The 27557-nt window shown below is 42.4% G+C and overlaps 1 protein-coding gene across 1 annotated transcript; it reads right to left on the bottom strand.

Moving 5' to 3' along the window:
- Positions 1-1954: 1954 nt before the first annotated feature.
- On the bottom strand, positions 1955-26978 carry OPRM1 (opioid receptor mu 1). The gene is made up of 4 exons (XM_056344528.1): positions 26484-26978; positions 11309-11661; positions 9856-10376; positions 1955-4337 (listed from the first exon to the last, which is right to left on the bottom strand). Exons 1-4 carry the CDS (start codon positions 26819-26821, stop codon positions 4299-4301), a joined length of 1251 nt encoding a protein of 416 aa, XP_056200503.1. The 5' UTR covers positions 26822-26978; the 3' UTR covers positions 1955-4298.
- Positions 26979-27557: the final 579 nt, after the last annotated feature.

Genomic DNA, 27557 nt, shown 5'->3' with positions numbered 1-27557 from the left:
GAAAAGATGCATGAATCCTCCACATCAGAGCTCATTACAGAGGAACTCAGGAGAGTTTCTGTCTTGCATCCTTGCATCCTTGATATGGGAGAAGCCTGAAGAGGTGTCTCAGAATGAAGTGTCAGCTGAAGTGGCTTAGAATAAATCAGTTTTTCTGCTAGGATCAAATAGTGAGGGCCAGATGTTATTCACTCAAGGGTTCTAAAAGACCTCAAGTATGAAATTGCGTGAGCTACTGTGTTGTATTATGCATTTTAAAACTGACTGTAGAATATGGCAGTTGGGAACCTCCTATTTTTAAAAACAAAAGAGCCTGAGGAAAGGGGAAATACTGAAAGCTACGTCTGATTTTTCAGTAAGCCAGGTAGGTGGAAGAACAGAATGGATAGACAGGTGGCAAATATGACAGAATGAAGAACTACTGACCCAGCATTTCAGAGGTCATCAGAGGAGCTGATGAGTGTGTGGAAAAAAGTGATCCAACTGAGGTACACTGTGTATCGCTGTATGTCACCAAAGGCTTTTAAAAACCCCAAATTATAATGATAAAAAGGAAAAAAAAATCTTCATGAATTAATAACTGAATGAAAGATGAGAAACAAACAGTAAGAATCAGTAGTAAGTGGAAGGGAGGTTTCCAGTGATGTCCCAGAAAGTTGCTGTCCCATTTTGTCATACATTTCATGTAAGAGTGGCATGCAGTGAAGTAACAATGTTTATCAAAACAGGCAGTTATTTAAAATAGTTGTAGCTAGGCCAGATGTGACAAAGAGTATTGGGTGGCTGGGGGATCAAATGATCGATGCCATGGAAAGCTGATATACACAAAATACTGTGCTTGTGGAGAAAAAAATCCCAACCACACATGTACACAGTGGGTAGTAAATTAGTTGCGACTGATCAGGCAAAAGACCTCCAGAGTCATTGCGGGTAATCCCCTGAAAACATCCATACAGTGCTCAAGAGTGTTCAAAATGCCAATGAGCATGCTACGGGAGAAACAACTGAGGAGTTTTACAATGAAATCTGTAAAATCATGACTGCCATGAAGAAGAGAATAAAAATAGTCACGATTATTCCTTACTGGATAGTCATATTCTTATCCTCTTGCTCAAATGTTGTACCGAATGGCCTTTATTCACTTCCCTGCCTGCCCTCCCCCCCCACCCCCCCCACCCCCCCTCCAGGTATGAGAAACAGTTATGCCCAAATAAAATATCTGTCAGAAGTTTTAAAATCAACAAAACAAGAATATTTCAGCACAACTCAACCATGGGACTCCTTGCTAGTGGACACTTTAGGTAATGACCTCTATCAATTTACAGATTGAGGAATTTGTCCAATCACTCCATAAAAAAAAAATCAAGAAAGTCTTTTAAAAATTATGAGTACTTCTACAATAGAGAAAATGTGCCCAGGAACATTATCAGGACACTGAGACCTGCTGGGACAAAACAACTTGCATTTAAGATAGCAAATTCTTTTAACTTCCAAGACTGTATACGAGCGTGCAGGTCAGCAGGGAGGCAGGCAGGCTCTGCCCTGCCTCTGGATTTCGCGGAAGAGGCAGGCTTGTTACAGTGCGTGGGCATGTACTGAGGCTGTGTAATTTAATAGGAAAGAGCCTGGGAAGCCTCTGTCTGCCAGAAGCTGGAGAGGGAAAATTTCCCTCTGCTCACCCTGTCTTTCTGCTGCTGGAGACAGGCTCCCGCACTGGTTGGCTCCTGGAGCTGAGCCCTTACAGTGAGCGCTCAGTGCAGGAGGGACATTTGGATCAAAATGGAATTCTGCCCATATGCTTTTTTTTTTTTTTTTTTTTTATATATATATAAAGAACTATTGGGATTTCTCCTTTTTACATAAAAAATACAACATACTCTTTAAAGCAGTCAGGCAATTAATGAGAATCTTCAAGGTAGTTGTGTTTGTATCAATTGATTGCATAACATTTCTTAGAGCTAAGTTATTAATATATGGCATAACACATTAAACAACATGCATTTTACTACAGTATGTTGCAAATATACAAGAAACACAAACATTTTTATTAAAGTTTACAACGCAGGTACAGAAGTTGTGTAACAATGTGCTACCAGAAAAGAAAGAACTACCAACAAACATTCAAGCCTTTTGGAAAAAAATGAGACATTTTACTTATTTTTGCTAATGTTCTGCTAATAAAATTTGCTTCCTCATATCCTTAGATCATCAAGGCTACAACACTTCTACTGCTAAAAATATTTAATCAGGTTGCCCAATTAATTATTGGACTGTAGAAACCAAAAATATCTTTAAACATGCTAGCCTGTCTGTTGGCAAGTCCTAGTATTTTGCCTGTGAGCAAAATTCCATACTAAGTACAGAAGAAATGATGGTTTCAATTAATTGTGTAAATTCTGTGAAAGCTGATGAACTTTTGACTAGTCATGAAACTATGATTTAAAGTTTAATTAAACATACAAGACTTTTCAAATAGTCATTCAATATATTTCAGTTTTGTGAGGTGGTTGTATGTGAGCATGGCAGACTACTCAGAACTCGTCAGATAGTAATGATGTTGTATGATATTAATCTGTTTGTATTTTTGATGTATTCTGTTTTTCTTGTTATTTAAATAACACTGCTGTGTAGCACAAAGCAATATATCAGATTCTTCCGAGTGCCTACCTTATACTATTTACAAATTGGATGCAAAACCTCTTAGCATGGTGATGACTCTGGTTTAAACTTTAATGACTATGAGAAGATCCTGTTACACTAGTACAAAATTAAGTACTAAACCCCTATGACTGCACAGTTGAACCTTCAACAGAAAAGGAAAAAAAAATGAAGGCACTTCTGCTATATCTAGTTTCATGTTCTGCTGATATATAGGGGTACATATTTAGCTGCAACAGTGATGAGACTCAAATATTACTTTAATTTGCAACTTGCAAGGCAACTTGAACATTTGGCCTTCAATCTTTATTATGCAGTCCATGGCAGAAACGAACAATTCCACATTGAAAGCATACTGTTACATAGATTTTAACAGTGAAAAAAAGAAATACATTTTGGCTGCAGAAATAAAAAGACAAAAACCCCTGTTCCATAAAGTTGTATTTTAGAATACACTTAAATTCATCAAAGTACGTTTTCCCTTGGTTAACTACTGATGATTTATTTACAAAGCAAGTAACAAACAATGGCTAGAAAATACCATTGTACCACAAATTATCTACATGGATATTTCTATTTTTCATACTAGAAAACAGTTAAGGTGGCATTTACTTCAGTACAATGTTTCTTTCATAAATCTTAATGTATTTTAGTAGTTAATACAAAATGGAGATGTAGACTGTATGACGTTTGTTAAAAAAGCAAACATTATGGATTTGGTTAAGAAAAACTAAATGTCTAGCAAACGGTAACTTTCTATTAAAAAAAAGACAAGTCTAATTTATTAACTGATCCAAGCATTTCACATAGCTCTGGCAGGCTTATAGCTAGACTTCTGTTCACATAGGAATTTATGTTAAGAGTCTTTGCTGTTTTGGGGACCATTTGACAACCAACAACATGGAATGCTTTCATTTACTCATCTTTTTTAGAAGAAGAGATAGCTCATTGTTTTGATTTAAAAGCCCGTTTTTTATACAAGAACCAGAAGCAGAAGATGAAGCTTGGAGTTTTTTGTTGAGTAAGCACTGAATATTTTCACTTCAAAATTATGGAACATGTAATCCTTGTAAGATAATCCCTCTTGAACTGCAAATGTGTTGTTCTAGATGGTCTTGTGAGACTTCAGCACACAAATAACCTGCACAGAAAACACCTCTAGAAAGAAATTTAAAGAGTAAATAGGTACCCAACAGTATTACAACTTCATTTCCTATTGTTTCCTATCATTGAAAGCTCACCTTTATTTTTCAAACTATAGCTGTCTAACCTTTGAATTTTTGTTTCCAACCTGTTTAACACCACTGTAACTTCTCAAGAACATGTCAGATTGCTACAGGTACAGTAGCTTTGTTTTAGACTAATGTATGTAATCCTGGTAAACATGACTCTCTCGAACACTGGAGCCTGGCAAGCCCCCGTATCTGTTGGCTCTGCTTGCTGTTAAGTTTCATGCTTCTGTTATGTGCAATGTAGCAGTGCTGCAGAAGCAGTTTTGGGCAGACTGGAAAAAGCAGGCGCTTTCCTCTGTGGTATGTTTTTGAGGGAAAGTGTGTCCTACACGTTCCCATAGCATAGTGCCCAGACACACTGTGGCATGGTGTGCAAGTGCTTTGAGAGCTATGCGGCAGGAGACCCTGTCACGGCAGTGGAGTAGTTTCAGCTTCTTGAAGTTCCAACTGAAAGGAAAGAAATTGCAAATACAATGAACAATTACTTGATTTCTTCCCGCTCACAAGTTTGTGTGTGTGTGTTTGCATTGTGGTTTCTTGTTTGTGTGTGTTTTTTTTTTTTTTTTTTTTTAAGAGGAATTTACTTCTCATTTGCAGCTACTGTCCTGCCTTGTAAAGCTGAACAGGAAGTCCGGAGGCAGGGCAAGGCTTTGCCTCTGCCACAAAGCAACAAAGGCGGAGGGAATGACCATAGAAAAGTTTCATGCCTGACCTTCAAAGACAAAGAATCATCAGCAGACCTGAAATGTGAATTCAAATGACAGTATATTTCATACCAAAAGAATTGTTCTCTTTATGACTTTCATGACTACGGAAGGATTTTGCTCCCCCCCGTATTCTTTCTGCAGCAGCTGCAGGGTAGTTTCTATTGTAGATAATACATGCTGCACCCACATCAGCACGGCGGCTAACTTTTGTATTTGCAGTTAAAAGTCTGCATTTAACAAAACAAAACATTAAACGAAAGTTTAAATTTTGTGTGAGATGGACTTTGTACCAGCAAACAAACCCAACCACCTGCCAGCCCTGTGTGCCCACGGCATCCCTGTGAAGTCCTGTTTGCATACAGGCACGCCAGCACTACAGATGTTTTCATCGAGCAAATCTGCTCACTGCACAGCACGCCCTGAAAGTCTGCAACCCTTTTAACTACCCAGCACATACTGTCCTGCAGCCCTAGAACCTGTTGAAAACAGAGCGGGGGACACTGCACATAAAGGGTTTTCGAAAAGCAGAGTCACAGACGAAGCCTGACTGAGACAAAAGAGGGAACGTGCTCCTGTAAAAGTAATGGGACATGAGTGAGCATTTTGGGGCAGGGAGAAGGAAAGTGCGTTTTCTAACTTGAAACACTAACTTTCCAAGCACATTCAGCAAAGTGGAGGCTGTTAGGACTTCTGAGTCAGAGAGAAATTTCTTCAAGGCCACAAGATAACTCAAATGCTTGTTCAAGGAAACATGCTATATATAGGGATTTTCTTTATTCTGTAGCAGGATTATTTCTCCTCATTTCGCTTTGGCCAGAAACTCACCTCATCCTAAATGTGAATGTTTGTGTCTTTTGGAGAAGTCTAGATCCAGAAATTAATTTGGAAGTATATATTCACTTATCTTTATGGATTAGATACAATAGAAACATTTCTTTTGTATATTTTTAACAGTGATATTTTTCTAATTTATTAAGGAAAAAATAGAAATGTTTTGTCCCGTTTATTTTAATTCCCAGCTTAAGGAATGCCACAAACATAGGGCACCTTAAATGCCATCTAATTAGTTCTGGGCCTCATAGCACAGTTAATTCTTTTTTCCTTTCATGAAACAGTCTGACAAACACATTCTGTTTCCTCTGCTACCTAGAAGATTCACAAAGAGCCCATGTCAGTGTCAATCAGCAACAAAAGAAAGCTCAGTTTTAAGGATCTATTGAATTTAAACAAGCTTTTCACAGATGTCATTATTTCGCTAGAAATGGGCTTTATATGAAATCAATACTTTATAACTATTGAAATACAGTATTATTTACAGAGAAGATATGTCCTTTTCCTAGAAGTACACAGAAAGGCCATTCTCTGTTAATTCAGGTAGATGTGCATTGGCCCAGCTTGTGTCACGTTTCTGCATGGGACTCACCAGCATTCCCCTTATTTGTTTGCAATCTGTCACACAGTACTGGGAAACTGAAAATGTAAGAATGTACTTTCTCCATTTATTTAACCAAAGTGAAACCGGCTTTCATTTTTTCCTTCTTTCAACTTAAAAGTTCTTCTTTAACCCAATATCTTTTCTATTTCTACATGTGGCTGCCAATCCAAGCAATAAGGACAAAGCTTTCAGGACTGAGCACAAATACTTCTGAGCACAAATGAGCTTCTGGTTAGTGCATGTCTGAGGCCTCATGTTCAGCATATGAGGAGGATTTGCAGCTTCCATTAGGGCATTTAGACACTTCAGTGGTTAAGGAGAAAACATTAGAAGCTAAAAATACAAAAAATAGTTACATAGGATGACTAAATAGTCCTGAAAATGTGCCCATACATAATTTGCTTACTTGCTTGGGTACATTCAGTTGAAGCTGCTATAAAAACTTAAATGAGTCACAAAGAAACCAATTCACTGAAACAAATCAAATTTGTCAGATTTCTATAATTATTATCAATCAATTTTTCTAAGTATGTATGATTTTTTTTGCTATTAACAGGTAGATATTAATAAAAATTAAAAGTATTTGGAAAATATAATTTTCAGGAAAAAAAAGAATTATCAATTACTTTTAGATTTTAAAAATATTCAATGTTTTTAATCTTGGATAAATTAATTCAGAGAGTCTCTGCGTTTGAAGTAAAAGCTATTTCAAAATATTTGTCAAGGTCTTTGTTATGAATCAGGTTAATGTCAATGACATCAAAAAACCTCAGCCATTTGCAAAAGCTAGTATTTGGTCCTTTATTACCATTCTCTACCAATATTGGGCCATACAGAGAAAAGTTCAAAATAAGCAGTTTTGCTGTGAGCAAATTTTCCCAGGATTCCATCCCTCCTACTCTCATTTTAACTCTTCATGCAAATGCACTTACAAGAAGATTGCATATGCCTCCCTAAAAACTAAAGTGAGCCAAGCCTTTTAGCTCACTTTGGAACAAATGTCACCTACGCATTTTACCGCCATAGTTAAGTGTAACACAGCATACATGCCCCACAGACAGGCAACACCTCAGTCTTACAACTTGTTCAGTTTTTGCATGCCTGATTAGCCACAGTCTTTTCTCTCAGAACTATGTTGCTCCACTGAGCACCTACAATTTTTATAAACGCTCACACCGTCAGTGCTACGGATCGGATGCTACTCTGTGCATTTGAAAGAAGCTGCATTTCTGCAGGAATTTTGAACTTGTTCTGCTCTTTCATGTTTTGTAAATGCTGATAAAACCATAATCAATCTCTTCATCTAGATCTTTCTGGTAATTGCAAAGAGCCATAGAGTAGGCTAAAGGCCAGTATCTTAACTCACTCACAATAATGTGAATATTTATGATGTGTCCTGGTGCTGCTTTTGTACTGATAGAAAACACATTTGTTCCTTCCACCAGCAAACGCTTATTTTTAAGTGCTTTAAGACTGAGAGGCCTTAAGCTGTTAAACGATTGAGTGCTTTCAGTTCTCATTAACTTTAGCAGAAGCAAAGAATTCTCACTTGGTAAAAAGCAACTTGTAGAATTTCTGTTTCTTCAAAACCGATGTGAAGTGTGTTGAGTACTATACAGCCTTGCAATTAGAATTCATACCAAATGCTCATCAAGGTCTTGTCTCTACAAAAGCAAGCTTGTCAGTATACTTGGGTCAATACAGATACACTAGATAGACTTTCTTTTACAGAAAGCACTTACCTGTGAAAATAATGCCCCGTCACCAAAATTTACAAAAGCTCACTGTTTGAGCAAATAGGGGTTTACTTGGTTTTTTTTTTTTAATTTTATTTTTGTCTTTATATTTTCTTTTCTGAGAGCAAGAGCTGCATTCATGCTAGGGCTTTCTCTGTTTAAAAAATAATAATAATAATAAAATATTAGATGTTAGAGAGAATTTGCGCCCTGCATGAGGAGACAAGGAAGCAGCAGCAGAGCGACTGGCATGAAGAGTATGTTGGTATGAGATGGTAAAAAGACCTTGTTGCAGCTTGATAGTTTGTTTGTGCTGTGTGACACCTCGCTGGCTCTCTCCCTTGTTGGTATAGGTTGAAAGATCTTTGTGGGAAGGATCATCTATTCTGTGTTTGCTCAGTGCCCAGGGAAACAGACTTTATTTCACTCAGCCTGTGGGCAGTACCATGCTAACCTTTGCTTAAGGGTATAAGTTTAGAAAGCTACAGCTCTTCTAAAAATAATGTAAAGATACATAACTAAATGTAGAAAATGTGTGCCCACACACTGCACTGTAAAAAGCTGGAATTGTACTAGCTACAGATACAATCCTGTTGCCAGACACATGCACAAAATTGACTCCACTGAGGGCTGCAAATGCATTATTAACAGCTGAATCTGTCTAATAATTTTTCACTACACCTAGTAAATACTACACATATATACAAACATACATATACACATGTGCCTATGCCAAGTTTGGAAGTTCTGCTCCATCACCAAAGTGTGCATGAGACTGAGTAGGTGCTAACTGATTTCATGGGCCACAGACTGTCATGTATGAATCAGATGCTGGTGAACACCACCACCAACTGCAGATAGTTAATAAAGCTTCTGTCTTTGGCTGTTCTCCCTTTAGCCTGCTCCTTCCTCTTTTCTGGTGCAATTAGTATTCTGTCTGTTGGGAGATGGTAATGGCCTGATTTGGGCTTTCTGGCAGCAGTTGAGTGCCAGGTATGCAACTGTTTCACATGAAGCCATTGACTTCTGCACCTTGAGGAGGCAGCTAGCTGGTGGCTGAAGTGGCAGCAGTGAGACACTGGTGCAGGAGTAACCTAAGTATATTGCTGAAAGGAGATATGGCAAGGAACGAACCAGGCTTGTGCCTTTTGTTCTTCTTTTTAATGAATTACAGAGACAACTCAAGCTTTTTCTAGTGCTTGTGATGTGCTTGAGTTACTTTCATGAGTATGTTAAGGTTTGCTTTCATGTTTTACCTGATGCTCACTGAGGGATGGGAATTGGAAATTCTCAGGACTAATCACTGGAACATGGATGTTGAACATGTAACAAAAGACCTTCTTTACAGAAGCTAAGCAACAGTAGCCTGAATAATAATAATAAAAATCTATCTCTCTTTGTATCTGCTGTGCCATAAACTCCCTACTTCTCGAAGGCTTTTTCTACATGGAAAAAGTATATTCTCAGTATATCTTAAACAGCAAAATGGCACAATCCTCCTTAAGATGTGTGTATATATTTTTATATCTCAAAACCCACCTTAGCCAATGCAGATAAAAATCTGATACAAGCCTTTGTCTACTTCTTGCATGTCTTCCAGGACAAAGAAGGCCAGGTAGGCCTTCTTTGTACATCAATCAAAAGTGTACAAGCATAGTTTCTTCTCCTTTTTATTCACTGTTACAATGGGAGAAGAAAGATCTATATTCTGTCCCACTCCTGCCTCCACCAGTGGACAAGGAGTGTGAATAGAGAAATCTGTGATTAATTTCCAACCAGTTCTAAAGCAGTCGCCTGTTGTAAACATCCTTCAAATGAAACACTGTTTTTGTGTGCTTTGTGTATGCATGCATGCTGGACCCCATCATGCAAGGTACCTTTGAAAGCCCTCAGCTTCTGAGCATCAACCATAGAACAATGAGCACCGTGCAGGACTGGGGTTGCTGTGTCTGCATACACCATATAACCCTGAAGGTATTTAAAACTTCATGTAGCTACAAATCGGTATAAACTGTAACTTCAGAATACATGTCATCTCTGAGCAGGAGGCCTGGATCCAGAGATGACGTCTCCACTGCTAGTCATACCTGATGGTTAGTCCTGTCCACAGTGTTGGCAGTGGAAGCATGGTCACGAGTGTTTTGTCGGACTCGGGTGGAGTTTTGCTGCTCAATGGTTGAGGAAATGGGGATGCAGAACTCTCTGAAACACCTTTTAAAATTCTCATCTAGAAATGCATAAAGAACTGGATTAAGGCAGCTATTTGTATACCCTAGAGCAATACAGAAGTGCCAGGAGACAGTCTGGAAAGTAGTTTCTGGGATGTTGACCAGGGCTTTAACGATGACATAAATGTGGATGGGAGTCCAGCAGACAATAAACACTGCCACCACTACAAGAACCATCCTTGTGATTCTCCGTAGGTTCCTGTCCTTCTCTTTGGAGCCAGATAACATGCGAACACTCTTCAGGCGTAAAATCATCAGCCCGTAGCACACAGTAATGATCAGGACTGGCATGATGAAGGCAAAGATGAACACACAGATCTTCAGGAGGTTCTCCCAGTACCATGCAGGGTGGGAGAATGTAAGTGTGCAGTCAATAGAGCCTGCAGAAAAAGGAAAACAGAAGAGAAAAACAAGTGGGTCAGTTTTTCACTTGTTTTTCTTTAAACATTTTTTGTTAAATATGGTAGGAAAATATATGAAAATTTACTAAGTAAACAGGTAAAATGAAGCAATCTGTGACCTGTCATCAGCAGAAATATTGACAGGACACAGTGCTGCAAAACACGTATGACGTGTGAATTAGAAAAAAAAAAGGGTACTGTGTTCTCTTTTGCATTTTATTACTTGGAATTGTATGTATATTGGACAAGAAAAAGAGTTGAATTGTCACATATGCTTAAACTTTGACTCATTTTCACTTTCAGTATAAAACCAGGTGGAAAGAAAGATGGTCTTACTACCATATCTGCTGAGAGTTAGACCATTTCGGGGCAATGGGGAAGAAAATGACATGACCCTTGGTAACTGTGACCAATAGAGGGTTTGGTTTTTTGTTGAGATGCTGCCACTTCCTGGGAAGTCTTTGAGCACCAGTGATCCAGAACATGCTCTCTGCTCTGTATCGTGTCCTGCCAGACTGTGTGCAACATGTCTATGACTGCCAGCCTCAGCGGGAATATCCTGGGTAAAGCACAGGCTTCTGTGCTATAGGACAATTCATAACCGCCCCACAGCAGAAGGCAGGCAGGTACAGATGCTTTTCCAAATACTACAGTAACTGTGCTGGGGAGCCAGACTCCCACAGATGCACCAAAAGAGCTGGAGCTGCCTGTTATAAAAGACAGATCATGTGCAGTGCTGTGTCCAGTCCACTACAGCCAGATACAAAATTGTTGAAGGGGTCCATTTGCACTGACACCTGCTTTATACAGCTTGGAGATCAGAAGTTAACTCCACACATCTACAATAAAGTGAAACAATGCAAGAGTTTATACATTGAAATACTCCATTTAGGAATCAAAACCAGACTTACCATGCCTGTATTTAGTAGTTGCCATGAACATAACTGGCAGGCCAATGGCAGAAGAAAGAATCCAGTTGCAGACATTGACAATTTTGGCATTTCTGGGGGTACGGAAATCAAGGGCCTTAACTGGGTGGCAAACAGCTACGTAGCGATCCACACTCATGGTGCAAAGTGTAAAGATACTGGTGAACATATTATAGTAGTCAATGGATATAACAATCTTACAAAGGATGGTCCCAAATGGCCATGTTCCCATCAAGTAATTCACACTCTGGAATGGCAGAGTACTTGTTGCTAGGGCATCTGCCAATGCAAGATTGAAAATGTAGATATTGGTGGCAGTCTTCATTTTCGTGTACCTAGACAAAAAAATCAGCAAAGAATGTAAATGACCACAACTGACAATGTTCAACAAAAATGAGTCCAGTGCACCACCTATAAGAAACTTCTGTGAAATGATGGGCTAGATACTGTCAAAGGTCATCTTTTCTGCTTTTAACCAAACGACCTTGCTATGGCTTATCTACAAGAACATTTGCAGTTCAGTGAAGCATTAGCTAAAGGGTGTAAGGAAGAAAAAGAAAGATTAATATAACTTGTGCAGAGAGAAAGGATACACATAGGAGAAACAATATTATAGATGCTAAAGAATTGAGAAGCTGAAAAAATTGTATTTGTACGTATCAGACACTGTATTAAATGGATAGATTTTCTGGATCTGCTGATGTCATGTCAAGCATCAGAACTGTGGTCTGTAGAAACATAGAGCTCATTCGTAGGTTGTAGAGCAGTAATGACATAATTCCTTAGGGAAAAAGTACCTAAAAGATTAGTATAATTATCAAATCTACTGTGCCTAAAAATCGAGGCTTTTAGACTCTCATTTGTTTATAATTATAGAATTCTAAAATAATTTATAATGATAGCTACTACATTGCTTTATCAATCTCAATGTCCAATATAAGTTGGACAGATGTTCTTTCAATTAAATGAGAAGACAGATGCTATTAACCATATGCATCGAATATACCGATAGCACCACCACCCTGAGTGGATGCTGCAGTCCTGCAGCTTGAGGTAGGAATGCTCAATGTGCTCCCCAGTGCCTATTTCAGCAGGAGGGTCTTGAACCTCCATTGTACCTCCTTCTTCCTAAGTCTGTGCTGCTAACAACCCAAAAAACACTTCCTGAATTTTGAATATGCCACACTTCAATCCCAGCTGAGCATGGGGAGCTTCTTATGTTCTAATTTGTATTTGCATTGCTAAAGGCAGAATCCAAATTCCTCCTTAGTTTCATCAAATTTCTGAAGAGCCCTTCACTCTTGGAGGTCCGTTGTGTCAGCTGAGCAGCACTTGAGATCCACTTGTTATGAGGATGCTATACTTTGGCAGTGGTACAATGAATGTTTCGCTCTAAGTAATGATCCTGGCCATGCTGCCCTGCTGTCCTGACTGCTGCCAAGGCTGCTGGGCACTGGGGCTGCCTGGCTTTCGGAGGGGCAGATGGCTTGCTCTTTTGATAATACCTCCTTCTGTTTCTGCAGAGTAACAAGTACAGGATTTGATCAAACAATTTACAATTTATAGAGTGATTTGCAAGAGGAATAGGCCATTTGAAAAGATTTTTCAGACAATCTGCTGGGGAAGACAAAGTATAAAACACAGTATTTCATGGGTTTTTTTCTCTCTGACTTCGATCTTTTCAGAACATGAGTCAGCTGCAACTCCCGCCCCACCCCCCCCCCCCACCCCCCGATGACAGGGCTCTGTAGGGAACACACATTTGGAACTTTTTTGGTAGGGCCTGGAGAAATGCAGACTTCTTACTGGATGCATCTAGATAGCTTTTATGATGAACATCCTAAGAAGCTTGTACTGGCTTTGTTTTCTCATTTTCTAGCACTGTGAATGAGGACCCACTAACAACCCTAATTTCAATTCAGGGTGAGGGTTTTTTTTAATGTTTTCAAGTAGATCCAAGCTCTTTCTTGACTGTTGTCTTGAGAAAGTATGATCTCAAGTATTAAATAAAACCTATATTCTGAAAGTACCCTAGAAACTTTTCTTACAGGAGCACTCCATTTATCCGACAAGTTTCTAATGCTAACTTAGGCAGAGGTGAATGCTGCAGGCATCCATACCTCTCTCTGCTGGGAATTATTTAGAAAAAATGTAGAGGATTGCATTGTGGGAGAGGTACACAATAAGCTGCAGCTCTAAAAACAGTTTGCAGGGAGGAGAAAATATTTTCTGGGCAATTTGCTGGAGAATCTTGCAGGGGAGAAAGAAAATAGCAACATTTTAAAATTACTTCACTATTACCAGCATGAAAATGTTGTACTAAGCCCTCTTTTTGCCATGTCCCCTGCTGCTTATCAAAAATAAATGTCTTCTCTGCAGGTCTGACAACAGATCCAGGACTAGCTCAAGTTGTGTCCAGAGCGCTAACCTGGAGGTTGGATTGCATTGCGAGCAGACATACCCAGCTTGCTCCAGTCTGATCTGCTCAGGCAGCAACTGCAGTGGAGGGGCAGTGGCTCTCAATTCTGCACAGATGAATAAAGGCAGTGAGGATCCTGCACCCACACCCAGGCTGCTGACCTCTACTCAGCCCTGAGATGACTGCCCTGTTTTTATGGCTGCACAAGGAAGCAGGCTTAGGTGTGCTGCTCAGGGCTGCTGCCATCACACGTGGTTGTGCCACAGTTCTGTCTGGAGAGCCCATCATCAGGTGATAATGATAACATGTTTCTTTTAATATTGGTAATTAAATCCATTCCTGTGATTTAAAGGGAATGCTTGATACAGCAAAAAAACCTCTACATCAACCACTATGTGAGTGACTCTCAGGTTAGCATGACAGAGGACGGGCAGGAAAAAGCTCTGAATAAGTGGAATGAAGTTTGTTCACTGGGACTGGCATGGGCCTTATCCCACTGAAATGCTACATATTTTTCAGTGTTGGTGTCTTGTTTCATTGCCAGTTTAAGCTTAAAAGTTCTTGGACATATTTTAACGGGCTCTATAGGTTATTAATGAAGTATTTTGCTTGATGTACTCTGTAATCTTTGTATTTCTAACCACGTTGTTATTACAAAGAAAGGAAGCAGAGCTTTTATGGTGATAGAAAGCATTTACCTCCACAATTACCTAATAAACAAAAGCCTATTGAAATTCACAGCATTCTTTTCAGTGACATCTATGGGATTTTGGTGTTTCTCTGTACTGAATATTTCAAGATTTTATGAAGGGCATATTTCTGAAAGGTACATTTTGTTAAACACGTATTTTTCCAAATAAAAGTAGATTATCAGTGTTCCAAGGATTTTTTTTTTTTTTGGTACAAACAAATAAATACTGAAGCAATAGTTTAAAAGTAATTTTAACAGCATGAAAAATAGCAGTCTCTCAAAATGGAGCTCTTCAAAGCCTTGATCTTAGCTGTTATTATACCCTTTGCTAAGGTATCAGTCTACCTATTTGAACAAGTAGCACAAACATTTCCATCATCCAGACATAGACGTATATGTGATGAGATTGCTACACTTCAGAGGGACTGGATCTTATATGTAATCAAAGTCACAGTGTATCTGTATGACTTATACCAAAAGTATTGTGTTTATAAATGTAATCTTTTAACAGATACAGTTTTCACACCTTCATTCAATGCCACTAGAGAATCTCAAAATGAACAGATGTTTAAAGAATCTTAAATGCAACTCATGAAAATCTGAATGGTAGTATTTACATTTCATTGAAATTTCAGCATCTAAAACACTAAGTATATTAAATTTTACATGAAAATGAGCAAAGTTGCAAGTGAAAACAGAAGTTGGCTTTGGTCATCATTACTTTTTGTTTTACAACCCTGCAATGAAAGACTAATAGAGCAACATGATGATTCAATTTTTTTGGTGAATATTTAGCTCAATACTGCTTTTGATATATAGAGTAATTAATTATTCTCATAATACTGACGCCCACGAGCATGCCCTTTGTAACACCTCAGCACATGTTCTGTATCATAAAATATCTGTGTTTATGAAGCATTTTTTTGTTGGTTGTCATAGAAGATAGAACAGATTTACAACAGTAAGAATATACTTTATGTCTAATTCTGTAGGGAAAACTCAGCCTTGCCTTTATCTTCAACCTAGCAAAGCTTTAAAGTATACTTGAAGTTTGAAGATCTGAGCCATAGAGGTTCACTCAACTGGGATTTGGTTGGATATGAAAAAGCAATAGAGAAAAGCATGAGAATCCTACTCAGATAGTCACTAAGTTCCTAGCATTCAAGGATAAATAAACCAGTCCTGAAACGACCTCTTCAACTAGCAGCCCATGGGCCACTTGTAGTTTGCAAACAAAATAAAGGGTTCACCAAACTAACCTAGAGAGACCGCCAGCTCCATTGCACAAAGGGTAACAGCATCTTGAGCAGGAGCCACGAGCACCTTCCCTTCCACCTCACAGTCATGTGACAAGAGATGTAAGCACACTTGTGCCTCTGTCTCTTTCTGCAAGATGTGCCATAGCTTGCTTTCTGGCCAGCCCACTCCAATGGTTTAGTCTCCACCTTAACACCTCCAAAAATGTTTTGAGGAGTCTTTTCTTTTAAGCCTCTGTGGCTCAAAAGTAAAGAATGCATAATATTAAGACTATGTATTTTCTTAAAAAAATAATGAAATTTTTAGTTTTCATCATGTTTTATCTAAGCCTAATAGACACAGCTGGTATACTGACACATGAACCTTTCCCTTCCACTTGTTGGACAAGCTGTTTACATCCCTGTGGACTGCTGAAATATACCATCCTCCAGACACTTCAGCCCTTCTGTACCTGACCAATTTTTTAGCACCCTTGTACCACTAGGCTGGTGCAAAGAAGCCAGAGAGGGGTTCCATGTTTAGCTCAATGAAGATAGTAATACATAGCATTAAAAAGTAATTTGAAAACTGCTCCTATCTGAATAACAACAATGAAGAGAAAAGCAGAAACAAGTTTTTAGTTAGGAAGTGGGCTGACCGATTATAGATTGGTAATAACTACTTTCAGCAACACAAAGGCATGCAAGTGTTTGTCCACAGAACGCTAAGTTGGAGACAAAGAGTGCTTCAACTGAACTGTGTTTAAGATCAACACAAAATGTATGAAAAACTGGCTTAATTGCAGGAGATTCATTGCAGAAAGCAGTCATTCATGAAAATGGTTTGGCTGTTGAAAGAAACAACAGCTAGCAATTAGGTCTTGCAAACAGACAACCTGGTAACTCTTGATTCTGGAGAGGATTAGGTTACTGTTTCAAATTCATGTTCTTCTTGCATACATGACTGGTTAAATAATGAAAAATCATTATGTGCATACATTAGATTAGTTGAAGTCTCCTTGGGTGGGAAGATCAAAATATGTGAAGTATGCCTAGTTGAACCAATTTAAATGAACACTTATTTCCATGGCTGTTCTGGTACATCTTGTATATGCAACTCAAAAACAATATGAAAGAGGGATTTTTGTGTGCTTTCTTGAGGTATGAGGTACTTTCAATCTTCATCAAGCCCTTAAAGCTTTGACAAAGGTCATGTCATATTCAGGACGGTCAGGAAAACCCCTCAAAAATGTCTCCTGTCCGCCAATCCAATTAGCATGTCTGACACTGAAGTGAAGTCTCTCAGCTAGGCCATATTCTAGAAAGTACCTTTGAGCTAAAGGGTCTGAATGATAGGCTTTATTGATGGCCATACTATCTTATTGTCATTTTTCTTTCTTTGCTTGTTAGTGGGTCTCTGTAGAGTGAAAGACTCGTACTGTATCTCAGCCACAGTCGTGACGTGTGCTGTGGCAGACTGTTACCTATTAAAGTTTTGAAGTCATATATATTCTGGATAAGCCTAACCTACCTGTCTGGAAACGTATGATTTAATCAGCTTCAAGATTTAATCTTTGATTTTTCTATTTATGGGTACTTCAGAATGCTCTTAAGCCACTAAATTCAAGCTCTAGGTACAAGCACCATAAATTTGTGTACAATCCTTACACGTTATTAGGGGGTCAGGCCACCCAGACTGGAGGTACCACACTGTGGTTAGCAATCTACTCATCTTTTTGATTAATTTTCCTCTGAAGAGATCCTATACAAGGATATAACTTAAAAATAATAAGCCCTCAGGGGAAATAAACTAAAAACAAATGGACACCACCCACCCACCCCTGCAGCAGGTACATTATAGCAGAAAATGTTCAGCCTTAGTTACAGTGAAATTGTGCAATTTGCAGCACATTCACTTACTTGCTGCACTGATCCTGAGTTTGGGGTAAAGAGCTGAACTGGGGGAAGGGAGGAAGGCTTCACTGCCTTTAAGAAAGACAGGCAGTGTTTGTTTTCTCCTGTTAAAACCCTGCATCCTGGCTCCCTGCACGGTGCTACCTGGTCACTGCTGTGACCTGTGATAGTGGCTTAATTAGAGAGATGAAAAAACATACAAATATCAAGCATCACTTCAGGTGTCAAGGCATGACATAGTAAGGGAGCGCAGTAGATGTAAATTTACAAGGCCTAGTGATTTGTCATAGTTGGTCAGGAACACAGCAAGGCCCTCACATACATGGTGCTGGAGCTGCCCTCCTTCCTCACACAACGGCGAGGGGATGCCCGTTTTCTGAAGGAGTCTGAATATATGTGCTGAATTTGGATCTGAACATAGGCCACATCACTGCTGGACTGTAGCTGCTTCAGCTGATGCCTCTTTTCTCCCTAATACTTTGTTTTCCCACTGCCAGGTTCCCTTTTCACCTTATTCTTCTCCATAGCACACATGAAATTAAGCCCAAATTTCACCAAAGCTTACTTCCCTCGGGTTACCTTGCTAGCATCTTTGACTTCCCAGCTTTTCCTTTCCTTGCAAGGGGTCAGGATCAAGGCATGTGCAGATCTATCAGTATTTGCTTACAGGATCCCAGCAGGAGAAGTCAGCAGGGCACACTGGCTCAGGGCACACCGGCCAGGAAGCACTGGCTCAGGGCCCTTTCTCAGGTACTCAGAACCAATTAGCGACTTCACTCCAGCCTCACCATTGAGAGCGGGAGAGCTAAATGAAAGCCTTTTAGGCAGAGTCAACTTTCTTCAGACTGTGGTACCAGTCTGTTTGGGAATGATGTGGCACCAAGAGAGTTGGGAGGGCATCCGACTCATCCTGTTTTCAATTAGTTACAGCCCCGTGTTGGGCTTTGGGCTAAAATTCACTTGTTGCTTTATGGCTCTTCCAGCTTTGTTGCTACTGGAAGGCATCATCTAAAGGTCCCCTTCCTGATATTTAGTTTGAATCAGTGAGTTTAGTCCCTACCCAGAGGAAACAAAACAAGCTTCTTTCTTTGGGAAAATTCGCTATTTCGGGGAGGAAGGCTGGTCCCTTCCCTTGATGTCTGACTAAGAAGATTAACGAGCAAGGAGATTACTTCGGACAGAATACACAAACTCCACAGTAGTTGCAGCAGCTAACTATTTTATTATTTCTCACTTATTATTTTAATGCCTTTTTTAATTATATGTACATGCAAAATATCCTGGCCAAAATCCATACAAAATAAAGCTGATGTCACACATTCTTTCTTTTTTCCAAAAAGGGGAGAGGAACCAGACAAGAACAGCTGTTTATAGGTTATTCATATCAATTTGCCACACAAACATTTAAGATGTTGTAATACCTTAACTCCTATTATCCTCATTTCTTTTTCTTTCCCCAGACACCATAAAAAGCTACTTTACGATAAAAAGAAAATGACTAATATATATGCCTCAATGCCCAAACAGTCACCTGCTGGTACACTTCCCTCCCTTCCAGCCTAGTTAAATGGGGGAAAAATTATCTGCCAATTATTCAAGGGCTTAATCTGGCCTTTTTGTTAAACCAATTTTAGCTGAGTCTCTGTTTGCCTAGTGCTGAGGCATATATATGGGTCTCCAGTAAAGGCTGCTGCTTTCACAGTTATTGTGTAACACCTCTCTCTGAAATAAATCAAGGCTGCTAAAAATCCTACCTCCAATATATTGTCATTATCCAGCAGTGGGTGCTTATTGCTGAGGTTTTTGCTTTGCTAGGAAGACACGGAAAGGAAAACCGTCAGTGTCTTCAACTTCACTTTCTCCCCTCTGCCTTCAGGGAAGCGTATCAGAGAGTAAAGCCACTGACTACACCTATGATAACTGCAGTGACATTCTTCTAGGGAGGACAAGTTAGCAGCTATTTCCTGTGGTTTCCAGGTTCTGGTTCCCTCCTCCTGATTTATAGGTTGTTCACCTCAGGTGAGGACTGTGCATGAAAGACCCCCTGCTCAGCAGGGAAGCTGGCAGGGAAGCCTTTGAAGACAGTTTTACCACTAGTAGATGTGAGATCCTCAAAGGTGTGATGGGGAACAGCAGTGATAAAATCCCCCCAGGTCAGAGGGTGTCAGGGAGGCAGCACGAGGCTCGAGGCAAGGCCACAGACTGTACACATCGAAGTAACACCAAGTATACAAGGTATGATGGTCTCTCATACAAGAGGTTGGGATCTTCTAGTGAAGCGGTCGAGTGTGATCTGGAAAGGAGTGACAGAGGTGAGACAAAGGGACTGGAGAGAGAATAAATGTGGAGGAAGACTTGCCTGTGATGGGGGGGCTGGGGGGAAGCAGGTGATGGTGGAGGCAGGTGTGCCAGAAAGGTGTACAAGTATGTGTTTGGAGAAGACTGGACCTAAAGTACCAGGAATCATGGATTTAGTCTCCACATGACAAGAATGAGATTGTGTCTGAAATTGAGGCTTTGAGGGAGGTACTGAGACTATCATCTTATGAGAAGGATTTGGGTAACTGGTTTCTTGGATGATTTTTCTAGAGAGGCAGCACATCCCAGGGCTGAAGGTTAGCACTGTGCAAGGGGAAAACAAGGCAAAGATACCCTAAATGCTGCTCCCTGCCCCCTCCCTTAAGAAAGAGACTTCTCTCAGCTGGAACTGCTCCATACAACACAATGAGGAGGAGAAGCTCTGTTTTACACAAACATTTGCGTTTTGAAGTTTTTTTCCTGCTCTGAGATACAAGATCTTATAGCTGCTAATTGAACACTTCTCAGTAAGAAGTTGGGAAAAAAATGCTATTTCATGTATTTCACAGTTATTTGATTAGCTCTGGTCTGTCATCACTACTTTCATTCATCATGTAAATTCAAAGGGAAATATAAATAAAATGTGGACGTGTTTAGCATTAAATAGATGAATGAGAATGCTACTTGACACAGCTAGGCTAAGCTGTGGAACTCCTTGCTAGTGAACACCATTAAAAGCCAACTTCCAAAAGGGGCAGGGGCTTTGAAAATTAATGATCTTGAAAGATAAGATCCCCACTTATAATATCATAAACCCAAACTTCATAGTATAAACCCAAGAAGGCACAGATGGTTATAAAAAGAACTTTGTTTCAGATCAGGCTAACCACAGAAATTCAGAAAACAGCTGCTTTCAGGTTTTTAAAAAATAGCTATAGTGAGTGGATTTGTATTTGGAAAAGAATCATAAAGGATTAAAAAGCTGTTTTCACTTGGAATCATAATGAAAAGAAATAATTGTTTAAAAATGTCCATTAATCAGGATCTCTACAGCATCCATCTTAGAACACCTAATCTTAAAAATAACCAACTCTAGAATCTTTAATAATGTTTCAGAATTCTGAAATTATACTTTAGAGAATTTGTTTCAAAGTAGCTTTGTTTAGAAGTGGTAATATTTGTGCCCTTTTGTTTTGAACCTTATATTTGACTCTGATGTTTTGGGGACTGCTGCATGTTTGAAATGTCCACAAAAAGCTACTGAATAAATGCTGATGGAAACTGCAGGTCAGAAAGTCTCTCTGCAGTGTAACAGACTGTTAGAAGGATTCTCACACAGTGATGCCCCTGTTTCTTCCACTCTTCAACTAAACACCAGCTGCTGGCTATGGTGGGAAAGAGGTTAGTAAACCAGACTATGATTCTGAGATGTTTGGGCGTACATTATGTCATGTTTGAGATTTTTGTAAACATATCACCTTTTGATCTAGAAAAATTATAAAAGCTTACCAACAGTGAAGCAAAAGCTATGCCTCATGATGTGAAAACATGAAATAAAGCAGTACTTCAGCACTGTTAGCCAATTAGCTCATTAGTCATTAGCTTGCTAATAACAACACAATATAAACAATATATGCTTACAACATTTTCTAATTTTACTGAAGCCATGAGAAGTTGATACATTATGACTTATTTTTACAACAAAATAAAAAAAAACAACCAAGAAGTGTCTAACACTTTTTTTTTTCAATGGGAGCCATTACCAAAATGATATTCCAGGAAAAGCGCAGTGGGATCAAACAGCTTTTTCAAGAGAAACTGAGTTAGAGGGGATGCCTTTTGCCCAGGAGTGCCCAGTGGTAGCTTCTGGCAGAGCATGGGATCTCAGGCACAGGGGCTGGAGGAGAGTGGGGCTGCAGAGCTCTCGCTCATCCCGCAGTGCCTTCTGCTCCCTCAGGGAGATGGGGGTTATGCCCAGGCTGCAGGCTAATGTGTTTTCAGCCAAATTTTGACCATGTCCATATCAACATAATTTTTCCAAAAAAGAGACTACAAAGGTATACGTGCTGTTTTATCTCTCTGCTTCCCTTCATCCCAGGGGAGGAGGGAGGGGAGCTGCTTGCTGATCAAAAACTGACCCGCTAGCAGAGGTTGGCAAACGTCTATTAAAAACACTGTGCAAACAAGAACACCTGCCTTTCTGTAACGCGGGACGCTGAGGGTCACCCCCTCATTATGCTGCTCGTCTCATTCAGCTTCTGTGCTGTTCCTGCCCCATCTGACTCCTTCAGTTCTGTCCCAAGATCTCTGACTTGTGCTGGTGAGCAGTATCAATTCATAATTGACGTGACTCATTAAGGCTGTTGTGGCTTTAGTTAATTTATTAAAAAATAGCTCTTAGCAATGGGGTGGAACCTTTTCTTTGTAGATAGCGCAACAGGCAGGACACACATTCACACATACAATGCCATCCAAATGCAGAGTTCATGTGGCTGTGGACAGGAAAGAAAAGAATGAATTTTACGCATTTTCTTAGTTTCCAAGTTCCCTAATCTCTGCTGCTACAAGAGATACTGTAGGCCTTCTCCCACAGTGCATCCATAACTCCATGTCACCTTACAAGGAAGAACTCCTGTATTTTAGAAAAACCTGCTTTCGCTTCAGCCACTTTCAAGCTTGTGATAACTTTCATTTTATTTCTCTAAATAGACTCTCTCCGCTTCATATGTTATAACTTATTCCCAGATCCCTCACTTTTCCCTTTCTGTGCACATGTATCAGAATATTTATTCCTCTGGTGATACCAATTCTTTCTACAATTGAAATTTCACCCCAAATACTGTTCTACTTAGTAAAACAATTTTCCTGTAGTGTGAGTGAGCCGAGCTGCAGTAACCAAAACTTTCAGTCCTGCATATTATTTCTGGATTAGATGATGTTTCATCTAAGGGTACAGCTTTTTTTTTTTTTCTTCCAAAACACTATTAAGAGGCTGTTTTGAGAGACATAGAAAGAAATCTCTTTGTTTCGGAGAGGACTTCTATCCTTGTTTTATTTTTTATTTTTTTTTAAAGTAGAGTAATAATTTATGCTGATGAAACAAGACATTTCCTTCCTCCTGATAAGGATAACAGAGAAGCTGAGGCCCCTTTGTTTATGGTACATGACAAAAATTAATAGCAAAGCAATTAAGGACTCACTCTTGACTCGAGTGACTTTAGCGGCTGTTGGTGGAATTACAGTCCCCTCAGGGCTCTTGGCACCATGGAGGACTGGGACCTCTGAGAGCTATTCCTTTCTTCCAGACCGGCAACGCCAAAGATTTTCAACTATGATCTATTACAGCTTTCTAGCATATTGCCTTAATCACAGGGCATATTCTTCTTCCTACTCTAATGTGTGACTAATATCCCACTGACTTGACGAGAAAGCTGGAAAAGCCTATAGATTACTGTGTAAATTAATTCAATACCACATGGTACTAATTGTACACTGTCTTCTTGTACCCTGCAGCAGCTAGAAGGAGCATTTGCTGTTGACACAGCCATAACAACACTGTGTTCATATTAGCAATTTACACTTATACAAAGCACATGAGGAAAATAGATAATACAAATTATGTACAGATTTTTCAGATTACAGGAAATTCACGGCTGGCAGTAAAACCTGACTATTACTGCTGTCACTCAGAAGGCATTTTTTTGTACTTGACAAAGGAAAGAGCTCAGTGTTTAACATGGGTTCAGCCTCACACACTACAGATATAACGCATAAATATTAATTCAAGGATGAAAGTATTCAGCTGAACAGGAAACATTTGGGAGAATGAGGAAGGTGGATGAGAATGTGTTAATTACAAAGTAACATGTATAAATTGGAAATCCATGGACCTGCTTTGCATGAAGACCCTGATTTTTGTATGGATAATGACAATACATTTCTAACTCCTGGTTGGACATGTCTGTTTCTGACCCTCTTCACCCCAGCTGGGATAACAGGGTGGCATTGTGGACTGATAGTGACAATCTCACTTGCATGGCTCTGGCTTTAAACCCACAGGTCTGCTTCATGTGGAAAAGTTGTAAAAATAATAATGTTTATAAGAATATATAATTATTATTAAAGAAAATACTTCTAAAGAAGCCAAGCATGAGATAATAGCATGCAGCACACTGATCACTGGCCTGGACTCTGAAAGGTGAGTAGGGGACAACGTTTCAGAGATCTAAGCACCTATCTCCCAACTTCCAGTATTTTCAAGGCAAACTAGGTACCAATATCACTTTATCATCTTATTTCTAGTAGTCTCAATTATTCTCAAAATTAATACCAACGTCAATGTTTTGTTCTTCCTGAACAGGCATAGCGTGAAAGGCAGATAATAAAGGGGAGCTTTATATGATGCCAGATTCAATCCAGTGAAAGACTTGCCTCCTATTTGTAGCTGGATCCAAGGATACATGAATGTGAGCACATATGCTCACCATTTCACCTATGTGCTTATTATATGACTGGGAATACTGTCATGTTAGTATAGCTCGCAACAGGAAATAAATCAAAAAGTTCCCTCCTGCTGTCCAGAGAAACACAGAATCTACAGAGAAGCATAGAAAGGAAATGCATTTTTTTGTTGCTTAAACCACAGATCCTATTCAACCATTAACATGTACTCTTTTTCATCCCAAACTGGTAAACAGCTCCATGACAGTAATTGGGAAGGAACTCTTGTCATACCAAAAGCTGTTCTTGCACAGGAGACCTGGGTTTGGTCCTGCCTTTGCCAAATTCCTGGATGGTTTTGGAGAAGCCACGTAATTTCCTTGTACTTTCCTTTGTAAAATGGAAATATATTTTTGCTTTGTCCTATTGCTTTTTTGGTTTTAAGTTGTAAACTCAGGGAAAGATGCTCTCCTTAGATAGTCATCTAAATGCAAGTGCCTCATTCAATTTGGCTTTGTGGTGCAAGTGTAATTCAATTAATTAATGTAAGAAATATGAGCCTAGTATGGGTTATGCCTGGTATAAATATATAATTCCAGGGACACCCTATGACATATTTCTCTGCTGACAGCTAGCCTGGCTCTGTTAGACTGTACATCTGCTTTTTCTCCCAGAGGAACGCTGAGGTGACTGCAGTCATGCCTCTGTTCAGAAGCCTTTCTGCTTCTGCATCTGAAGATGCAGCGGCATCTTTGCACAGGTAGCATGAATCTTGGACTGACCAAAACCACAGAGGGTAAGAGCCTCTCCCCAGCTCTTTGCACGTAAATCGCAGCCTCTAAAGTATAAACGCACGAGGTTTCTGAACTGGTACAATCTGAACCACTGAGGCGTATTACTTGTGCTCCCATGAGGTCTATCGGCCGCACAGGCTTTGCAGGGACGTCCCCGCCACACGCCGAAGGCCTCGCCCGCCGCCGCGCCGCAGCAGCCCGGCCCCGCTGCCCTCACCCCGCCGCCGGCGCCGCACCCGCCGCCAAGCCACCCCGCGCCGGCCGCCGGCCTCTGCTCCTGCCTGCCAGCTCCCCGCGGCCACGGCACCCGTGCCCGACGGCTGCTTCTCGGGCTCCTCGGGAAACAGTGTTCCGAGGGAGAAGGGGCGCTGGAAGCGCTGGGGCTGCGGGGGGAGCGCGCCCCAGGGGCGCCCCTGCGGCTGCGCCCGGGGGGCTCGGCGGCTGCTTGCCTCGGAAACGACGGGCAGCTACGAGGGGCGCGGAGCGCGGTCAGCCCCGTCCCGCCGCCCCCGGGAGGTGGCAGTGTTCCCCCACGGAAACCGCCCGCCCCGCCGCTGCCGGCCCGCCCGGCCGCGCCCGCCGCTGCCGCCCGGTCCCCCGCCTGAGAAGCGGGCTGGGAGCGCTCGGTGACAGCCCGCGCGGGCCGGCGGGCGAGGAAGGTGCGAAGTGCTGCAGCACGGCCGGGAAACCGGCATTACGGAGAGCGGCCGCGATCCTGGCGGGTTTATACACGTGTATACGCACTAATGTATATACACATAGAAATGTATACGACTATAAACGTCTATATCAAGACTTGAGTCAGAGGATCCACAAACCCGGGCAGAGAGAAGCGTTTAGCAGCGATGCCGTTCACGTTTCGCTTGTGCGTTTGGGAGCGGTGAGGGGAAAGACGCGAGGATGTGTGCCGGCGTCCGTGTGCGACCCCGCGCCCGCACACGCTCACAGGCAGCGGCTAAGGTCCCTTTAAATCCTCCCTCCGCAGCGGACAGCTGCGGGATTCAGGCCTCGCTGGCCACAGCAGCCCGCAGAGGAGCTGCAGCCCGGAGGCTCTGTAGAGCATCCCCGGACCCGCAGCGGTCTCTGGCGGACCGCCCAGCCCGGCCGCTCCTCACGGCCCCACCGCAAGTTTCTCTTCCCCCGACCACCCGCTCCGACGCTTTCTCATAGCCCCCCTGCCCGGCCCCGCGGGGCAGGAGCCCCTCCGCACCCCCCAGCGCGGCCCTCTGCGCGCTGCCTGCCGGAGCGGCGCCGCAGCGTCCGCCATCGGGACGCCGGCCCGCAGCCCGGCTCCCCGCGGCGGGGCGTCCGCCCCGACGGCTGCGGCCGTGGGCTGCGGGGCAGGGCGGGGCGGGGCGGCACTCACCTGACTATGACATACATGACCAAGAAGTTGCCGAAGAGCCCCACGACGCAGACGACGGAGTAGAGGGCCATGATGGCGATGGCCGTCACCACGGAGGGGCCGCCGCCCGCGGGCGCGCAAGGCCCGCCGCCGCCCGCGCTGCCGTTGGCGCCGCCGCAGGGCTCGGAGCGGTTCCAGCCCGCCGCCGCCGAGCCGTTGCCCCAGGCGCCCGGCGGCGCGACCGCGCAGGGTGGCGCGGCGGGGCGGCAGGCAGCGGAGGCGTTGGCGGCGAAGGGGAGCTCCAGGGCGCCGGCGAGGAGCGGCGCGGAGCCGTTGCCCAGCAGGTAGGCGACAGCCATGGCGCGCAGCGGCGTCAGCGCGGCCGCCGGCTCTCCGCGCCCGAGGGCAGCCCGGCGCGGTGCTGGCGCGCTGCGCTGCTGTGGCGGGGCGCGCCGTCGGGGCGGGCGGGCGCCACCGCCTCCCCGGCACCGCGCACCGCCGCTGGGTGCGGGCACATGTGTGCGGCGGGCGGGGCGGGCAGGGGAGGAGGGGCCTGTGGAGGCAGGGGCGGCGGGGGGCGGCGGGGAGGCGGGGCTCGCCCCTTCGCTCCATCGCGGGCCGGCGGGGCACGGGCAGCCCCCGCCCCTCGCGGCCAGCGGAGCCCCCGCCGGGGCGCACCGGGTACGCAGCCGGGCACGGCCGCCCCGTCGCGCCGCCGGCCGGCCGCGGGGAGCGGGGCCGCGGCAGCGGGTTTCCCCTGCCCTGCGGGCGGCACTCGGAAGCAGAGCGCTTCAGGCAGGCCCGTCCCGCCCGCCGCAGGCACCGGCGGCGAACAGCAGGCAGAAATCACCGGGCGAGGCTTTCTTCGCGGGCTAAGGGCCGGGGCAGGGGCGAGATCCCTGCGCGACCGATTAACGTAGCGAGTCAGGGATCTTAACAAAACAGTGTCCTCTCTGATTACAGAGATAGCTGAGCCTTGTCATAAAATGTGGTGAACCGTACGGCTCCACGCGGGGAGGGGTGACTGTGAACAGAATTGTGCTTTGGGAATGACTGGAGCTCAGGGATCCTCAGGATTTTCTCAGGACTTGCTGT

Source organism: Falco biarmicus, chromosome 6 (genome assembly GCF_023638135.1).
Source record: "Falco biarmicus isolate bFalBia1 chromosome 6, bFalBia1.pri, whole genome shotgun sequence".
NCBI classification, from domain to species: Eukaryota; Metazoa; Chordata; class Aves; order Falconiformes; family Falconidae; genus Falco; species Falco biarmicus.
This window is presented reverse-complemented; position numbering and strand designations above follow the sequence as displayed.